The sequence below is a fragment of the Trichomycterus rosablanca genome, chromosome 12 (assembly GCF_030014385.1).
Source record: "Trichomycterus rosablanca isolate fTriRos1 chromosome 12, fTriRos1.hap1, whole genome shotgun sequence".
Taxonomy (NCBI): domain Eukaryota; kingdom Metazoa; phylum Chordata; class Actinopteri; order Siluriformes; family Trichomycteridae; genus Trichomycterus; species Trichomycterus rosablanca.
Window position 1 is genome coordinate 40,037,851 of NC_085999.1, and position 8,762 is coordinate 40,046,612.

The window sequence follows — 8,762 nt, forward strand, 5'->3', positions numbered from 1 at the left end:
TGCTCAATTTGGACATTTAGGGGTGTAGTCTCTTAGGGGTGTACTCACTTTTGTTGCCGGTGGTTTAGACATTAATGGCTGTATATTGAGTTATTTTCAGGGAAGAATAAATTTACACTGTTATATAAGCTGCACACAGACTACTTTTCATTGTGTCAGTGTCATTTTGTCAGTGTTGTCCCATGAAAAGATATACTTCAATATCTGCAGAAATGTGAGGGGTGTACTTACTTTTGTGATACACTGTATGTGTGTATATGAGTGTTTATTAGTGAGTGTGTGTACATGAGTGTGTGTGTATAAGTGTTAGTGTATTTGTGTGTTTCTATGAGTTTGTTAGTGTGTGTGTATATGAGTGTTTGTATGAGTGTGTGTTGCAATGAGTGTGTGTGTGTTTCTATGATTGTTAGTGTGTTTGTGTGTATGAGTGTGTATGTATGTGTGTTAAAGAGTGTGTGTGTGTATTTATGAGTGTGTGTGTGTTTTTGTATGAGTGTGTGTGCATGTTTCTGTGAGTGTGTGTTGGTGTGTGTGTGTGTGCATAAGTGTTAGTGTGTTTGTGTGTGTTTTTATTAGTGTGTGTGTTTCTAAGATTGTGTGTGTGTGTTTTTATTAGTGTGTGTGTTTTTATTAGTATGTGTGTGTTTCTATGAGTGTGTGTGTGTTTGTGTGTGTTTTTATTAGTGTGTGTGTGTTTTTATTAGTGTGTGTGTTTTTATTAGTGTGTGTTTCTATGAGTGTGTGTGTGTTTGTGTGTCTTTTTATTAGTGTGTGTGTGTTTCTATGAGTGTGTGTGTGTTTGTGTGTGTTTTTATTAGTGTGTGTGTGTTTCTATGAGTGTGTGTGTGTTTGTGTGTGTTTTTATTAGTGTGTGTGTGTTTCTATGAGTGTGTGTGTGTGTTTGTGTGTGTTTTTATTAGTGTGTGTGTGTTTCTATGAGTGTGTGTGTGTTTCTATGTGAGTGTGTGTATAAGTGTGTGTCGCTGTTGGGCCCTTACACAAACCCTCAACTGCTCAGACTGTACACTGTCACAGTGCTGTAGGTCACTTTGGATAAAAGCGTCTGTTAAATGCAGTAAATGTAAATGTGTGTGTGTGTGTGTGTGTGTGTGTGTGTGTGTGAGTGTGTGTGTGTGTGTGTGTGTGTGTGTGCGTGTGTGTGTGTGTGTGTGTGTGTGTGTGTGTGTGAGTGTGTGTGTGTGTGTGTGTGTGTGTGTGCGTGTGTGTGTGTGTGTGTGTATATATGAGAGTGCTGCTGAGAGTTGCCATGGTAACCCCCCCCCCCCCCCCCCCATGATCCTCCTCCACGTGTACCAGGTATTAAGTGTGGACTCTCTCTCGTCTCCAGGTCTCGCCAGCCTCAGCGTGGCAGCGTGGCATAATTGCAGCATTATTCTGCCACTCTGGCATTCAGGTTTAATAGCTCACGCCATTAATGATGCTCACAAAAGTCACGATGCTGCAGCCGCCCACACTAACACCCACACTCTCCATTTCTACTGCTCTGTCTTCTATCTACACTACACAGCACCTGCCATCCTCACCTGGGCTCTTCATGTTCCTTCATCCATAACAGAGTCTCACCAGAACATCTCATCAGAACATCTCACCAGAACATCTCACCAGACCTTCTCACCAGAACATCTCACCAGAACATCTCGCCACAACATCTCACCAGAACTCAAAACATCTCACAAGAACATCTCACCACAACATCTCACCACAACATCTCACCACAACATCTCACCACATCTCACCAGACCTTCTTACCAGAAAATCTCACCAGACCTTCTCACGAGAAAATCTCACCAGAACATCTCACCAGAACATCTCACCAGAACTTCTCACCAGAACATCTCGCCACAACATCTCACCAGAACTCAAAACATCTCACAAGAACATCTCACCAGAACATCTCGCCACAACATCTCACAAGAACATCTCACCACAACATCTCACCACAACATCTCACCACAACATCTCACCAGAACTCAAAACATCTCACAAGAACATCTCACCAGAACATCTCGCCACAACATCTCACAAGAACATCTCACCACAACATCTCACCACATCTCACCACAACATCTCACCACAACATCTCACCAGAACTCAACAGAACATCTCACCTAAACTTCTCACCACAACATCTCACCAGACCTTCTTACCAAAAAATCTCACCAGACCTTCTCACCAGAATATCTCACCAGAACATCTCACCAGAACATCTCACCACTTCTCACCACAACATCTCACCAGAACTCAACAGAACATCTCACCTAAACTTCTCACCACAACATCTCACCAGACCTTCTCACCAGAATATCTCACCAGAATATCTCACCAGAATATCTCAGCAGAACATCTCAGCAGAACATCTCAGCAGAACATCTCACCAGAAAATCTCACCAGACCTTCTCACCAGAAAATCTCACCAGAATATCTCACCAGACCATCTCACAAGAAAATCTCACCAGAACATCTCAGCAGAACATCTCACAAGAAAATCTCACCAGAACATCTCAGCAGAACATCTCAGCAGAACATTTCCTTATGGTTGTGTTTGATGTTCTTACCTGCCGTGACCCCGTGAGCCGACGCCAGATCTCCGTTAAAACCGTTTTCTTTGGCGAAGGAGCCGGTGGAGGTGGCGTGGGCGGCGCCAGGCTGGCACATCCTGTAGGAAAAGCCGTTCTCTCCGACGGGACTGGGCGAGTCCTGGTCTCCTGGCGACGCCCACTGGTGGGTGCTGTCCTCAGGCTGCCGACCGTCCGCCATCAGAACCGGAGGAGGAGAAGAAGAGGTCGCGTCTTACTGTGGAGAAAAGAAGAAGAGAACGAGATGTTCAGCAGGATAATTTAACCCCGGGGGGGGGGGGGAACCCTCGCACACGGGGCCCGTTCACATTTCTTCTTCTACTATGGGCTGCTGACATGACTAAGAAAGCCGTGAGGAGCTCGGTGAGGAGCTCGGTGAGGAGCATTACAGCAGCGATGGGATCGTGAGCTCAAACACGTTTGGAGCTGAATCAGCGTTTCCTAATGCGCCGGTGTTTGGATAAATTCCCATGATGCCCCTCTCAGACTGATTAAGGCGTTCTGAAGAATACAATCAGTGCTACATCAGCAGACTCAGCGGTTCTCCGTCCAGGGAGAGAAGCTTCATCTCAGAACCCCATCACAACCCTCGGCTCGGTTCCTCCCCTCACACACCCCATCAGTCCAGTCTGACACCAGTTCAGCACCAGTAACACTTACTGGTCGGTGACATTTGTGGTCTTTCAGTCTCTGGGGTTCTGGGACTGGTTACTCTGGGATTTTGGGACTAGTTACTCTGGGGTTCTGGGACTGATTACTCTGGGACTGGTTACTCTGGAGTTCTGGGACTGATTACTCTGGGACTGGTTACTCTGGAGTTCTGGGACTGGTTACTCTGGGATTTTGGGACTGGTTACTCTGGGGTTTTGGGACTGGTTACTCTGGGATTTTGGGAGTGGTTACTCTGGGACTGGTTACTCTGGGGTTCTGGGACTGGTTACTCTGGGGTTCTGGGACTGGTTACTCTGGGACTGGTTACTCTGGGGTTTTGGGACTGGTTACTCTGGGATTTTGGGACTGGTTACTCTGGGAATTAGGGACTAGTTACTCTGGGATTCTGGGACTGATTACTCTGGGACTGGTTACTCTGGAGTTCTGGGACTGGTTACTCTGGGATTTTGGGACTGGTTACTCTGGAGTTCTGGGACTGGTTACTCTGGGATTTTGGGACTGGTTACTCTGGGGTTTTGGGACTGGTTACTCTGGGATTTTGGGAGTGGTTACTCTGGGACTGGTTACTCTGGGGTTCTGGGACTGGTTACTCTGGGACTGGTTACTCTGGGGTTCTGGGACTGGTTACTCTGGGACTGGTTACTCTGGGGTTCTGGGACTGGTTACTCTGGGACTGGTTACTCTGGGGTTTTGGGACTGGTTACTCTGGGATTTTGGGAGTGGTTACTCTGGGACTGGTTACTCTGGGGTTCTGGGACTGGTTACTCTGGGACTGGTTACTCTGGGGTTCTGGGACTGGTTACTCTGGGACTGGTTACTCTGGGATTCTGGGACTGATTACTCTGGGACTGGTTACTCTGGAGTTCTGGGACTGATTACTCTGGGACTGGTTACTCTGGAGTTCTGGGACTGGTTACTCTGGGATTTTGGGACTGGTTACTCTGGAGTTCTGGGACTGGTTACTCTGGGATTTTGGGACTGGTTACTCTGGGGTTTTGGGACTGGTTACTCTGGGATTTTGGGAGTGGTTACTCTGGGACTGGTTACTCTGGGGTTCTGGGACTGGTTACTCTGGGGTTCTGGGACTGGTTACTCTGGGACTGGTTACTCTGGGGTTTTGGGACTGGTTACTCTGGGATTTTGGGACTGGTTACTCTGGGAATTAGGGACTAGTTACTCTGGGATTCTGGGACTGATTACTCTGGGACTGGTTACTCTGGAGTTCTGGGACTGGTTACTCTGGGATTTTGGGACTGGTTACTCTGGAGTTCTGGGACTGGTTACTCTGGGATTTTGGGACTGGTTACTCTGGGGTTTTGGGACTGGTTACTCTGGGATTTTGGGAGTGGTTACTCTGGGACTGGTTACTCTGGGGTTCTGGGACTGGTTACTCTGGGACTGGTTACTCTGGGGTTCTGGGACTGGTTACTCTGGGACTGGTTACTCTGGGGTTCTGGGACTGGTTACTCTGGGACTGGTTACTCTGGGGTTTTGGGACTGGTTACTCTGGGATTTTGGGAGTGGTTACTCTGGGACTGGTTACTCTGGGGTTCTGGGACTGGTTACTCTGGGACTGGTTACTCTGGGGTTCTGGGACTGGTTACTCTGGGACTGGTTACTCTGGGATTTTGGGACTGGTTACTCTGGGATTTTGGGACTGGTTACTCTGGGAATTAGGGACTAGTTACTCTGGGATTCTGGGACTGGTTACTCTGGGACTGGTTACTCTGGAGTTCTGGGACTGGTTACTCTGGGATTTTGGGACTGGTTACTCTGGAGTTCTGGGACTGGTTACTCTGGGATTTTGGGACTGGTTACTCTGGGATTTTGGGAGTGGTTACTCTGGGACTGGTTACTCTGGGGTTCTGGGACTGGTTACTCTGGGACTGGTTACTCTGGGGTTTTGGGACTGGTTACTCTGGGATTTTGGGAGTGGTTACTCTGGGACTGGTTACTCTGGGGTTCTGGGACTGGTTACTCTGGGGTTTTGGGACTGGTTACTCTGGGGTTCTGGGACTGGTTACTCTGGGACTGGTTACTCTGGGACTGGTTACTCTGGGGTTCTGGGACTGGTTACTCTGGGACTGGTTACTCTGGGACTGGTTACTCTGGGGTTCTGGGACTGGTTACTCTGGGACTGGTTACTCTGGGACTGGTTACTCTGGGACTGGTTACTCTGGGGTTCTGGGACTGGTTACTCTGGGACTGGTTACTCTGGGGTTTTGGGACTGGTTACTCTGGGGTTTTGGGACTGGTTACTCTGGGACTGGTTACTCTGGGGTTTTGGGACTGGTTACTCTGGGACTGGTTACTCTGGGGTTCTGGGACTGGTTACTCTGGGGTTTTGGGGTGATGGGACTGGTTACTCTGGGGTTCTGGGACTGGTTACTCTGAGACTGGTTACTCTGGGGTTCTGGGACTGGTTACTCTGAGACTGGTTACTCTGGGGTTCTGGGACTGGTTACTCTGGGGTTTTGGGGTGGTGGGACTGGTTACTCTGGGGTTCTGGGACTGGTTACTCTGGGACTGGTTACTCTGGGGTTTTGGGGTAGTGGGACTGGTTACTCTGGGGTTCTGGGACTGGTTACTCTGGGACTGGTTACTCTGGGGTTCTGGGACTGGTTTCTCTGGGGTTTTGGGACTGACATGTCATAGTAACGTGCATGATTTTGTAACAGGTTGCCCAGCAAGCTCATGGTCAGGTGTCCAGTTCTCCAGTTTACTTTTACCTCCCCAAAACATGCCAATGGGTGCTTCCTGATCAGGGTCAATGTGGGTCCAGCAGCTCATCACAGACAACACACACTCGCATTCACCAAACAAGACCCCCAAACCCCCCAGACCCCCCACACTGGCGCTCATGCCTCTGGTGTCTGAGTCACTGTTCTACCCCTGCAATGCAGAGCTCTCACTGCAGGACCAGCTGTACCACACACACACACACACACACACACACACACACACACTCACACACACACACACACACACACACTTACACACACACTCACACACACTCACACACACACACACACACACACACACACACACACACTCACACACACTCACACACACACACACACACACACACACTCAAACAAACACTCACACACACTCACACACACACACACACACACACTCACACACACACACACACACACACTCAAACACACACTCACACACACACACACACACACACACACACACTCACACACACACTCACACACACACACACTCACACACACACTCACACACACACACACTCACACTCACACACACACACACACTCACACACACACACACACACACACACACTCACACACACACTCACACACACACTCACACACACACACACTCACACACACACACACACTCACACTCACACACACACACACTCACACACTTCTGGGTTTATCAGGTACCAGGTTGGCACCACACGTTCCTGACGGGTGTGAGCAGGTTGGTACGAGACGTCTGTATTGGAGAGCTGTGTGAGATCTGCACCGTCTAACTGTGAACACCAACACACCCTGCCCACAGGTACTGACGCCCGACCGCTGGTACCTGGCATGTGTGTGTGAGTGTGAGTGTGTGTGTGTGTGTGTGTGTGTGTGTGTGAGTGTGTGTGTGTGTGTGTGTGTGTGTGTGTGTGAGTGTGTGTGTGTGTGTGTGTGTGAGCTGCTCAGTACCACACCGGTCCACATGAACTTTACACAGCTTACAGGCACAGAGACTGTAGGAGGATCCCTGAATTATTGGTGACTCACAACAACACTGAACACTGACGGGTACCATCACAAACACCACAATCAAACATGGAACCCATCATACAGACATGCTGCACAGACTGACCTCTACAGTCAACTCTGTTACTTCCATAATCAACTCTGTTACCTCAGTAATCATCTCTGTTACCTCCACAATCCCACAATCATCTCTGTTACCTCAGCAATCAACTCTGTTACCTCCACAATTATCTCGGTTACCTCCACAATCATCTCTGTTACCTCCACAATCATCTCTGTTACCTCAGCAATCAACTCTGTTACCTCCACAATTATCTCGGTTACCTCCACAATCATCTCTGTTACCTCAGCAATCATCTCTGTTACCTCCACAATTATCTCTGTTACCTCTACAATCATCTCTGTTACCTCAGCAATCATCTCTGTTACCTCCGCAATCCCACAATCACCTCTGTTACCTCAGCAATCAACTCTGTTACCTCCACAATCATCTCTGTTACCTCAGCAATCAACTCTGTTACCTCCACAATCATCTCTGTTACCTCAGCAATCATCTCTGTTACCTCCACAATCAACTCTGTTACCTCAGCAATCAGCTGTTACCTCCACAATCAACTCTGTTACCTCAGCAATCAGCTGTTACCTCCACAATCAACTCTGTTACCTCACCAATCAGCTCTGTTACCTCCACAATCATCTCTGTTACCTCAGCAATCATCTCTGTTACCTCCACAATTATCTCTGTTACCTCCACAATCATCTCTGTTACCTCCACAATCATCTCTGTTACCTCAGCAATCATCTCTGTTACCTCAGCAATCATCTCTGTTACCTCCACAATCATCTCTGTTACCTCAGCAATCATCTCTGTTACACTCACAATCAGCTCTGTTACCTCAGCAATCAACTATGTTACCTCCATAATCCCACAATCAACTCTGTTACTTCCTCAATCATCTCTGTTACCTCCACAATCAACTCTGTTACCTCAGCAATCAACTATGTTACCTCAGCAATCATCTCTGTTACCACCACAATCAACTATGTTACCTCCTCAATCATCTGTTACCTCCACAATCAACTGTTACCTTCACAATTAACTCCACAATCAACTCTTGTTACCTCCATAATCACACACACACACACACACATCAGTAATATGAATAATCAATTCTAGTATTAATAGCAATTTACATCTTATTAGCATCACAGACGATCCTGATATCAGAAAGAGAAGGTGAGGGGTTGGTTACCTGGATACTGAGGGGTTCCAGGTGATGACAGCAGGTGGATTTGTGTGTTGGGAGGGCTGGTCCTGCCCTGAGAAACCAGTCCGAGCAAACAGTGGATGGGCAGAAGAACCCGGCAGAGAAAACCTCAGAGTAACACCTGAACACACGAGAGAGAGAGAGAGAGAGAGAGAGAGAGAGAGAGAGAGAGAGTCCAGGTCAGCACGCTAACACGCTGGTGCTGATACTGTTACACACACACACACACACACACACACACACACATACACACCAGAGAGGAGAGAGTCCGGGATCAGCACGCTAACACGCTGGTGCTGATACACCGCAGGGGTGGGTGGGTGGGGGGGGGGGGGGGGGGGGGGGAGGCTGGACGGGTGGGATGGGTATGGGGTGTAACGTAATGAGATCATAGCAAATTAACAGGTGAGAGTACACACACACACGGTCTGACACTCTCTCACACACACACGCACTTTCTCACACACACACACACACACACT

At 48.3% G+C, this 8,762-nt stretch overlaps 1 protein-coding gene across 9 annotated transcripts in view; it reads right to left on the reverse strand.

The window, feature by feature from the left end:
• map2 (microtubule-associated protein 2) overlaps positions 1-8,762 on the reverse strand; it is a 71,014-nt gene that overhangs the window by 35,011 nt on the left and 27,241 nt on the right. For all 9 annotated transcript variants that reach the window (XM_063006461.1, XM_063006468.1, XM_063006467.1 and 6 more), the window contains 2 exons: positions 8,266-8,401; positions 2,577-2,814 (listed from right to left, as the gene is read on the reverse strand). In XM_063006461.1, the coding sequence (XP_062862531.1) occupies positions 2,577-2,778 (202 nt within the window). In that variant the 5' untranslated portion in view covers positions 2,779-2,814; positions 8,266-8,401. The remainder of the gene's footprint in view (positions 1-2,576; positions 2,815-8,265; positions 8,402-8,762) is intronic.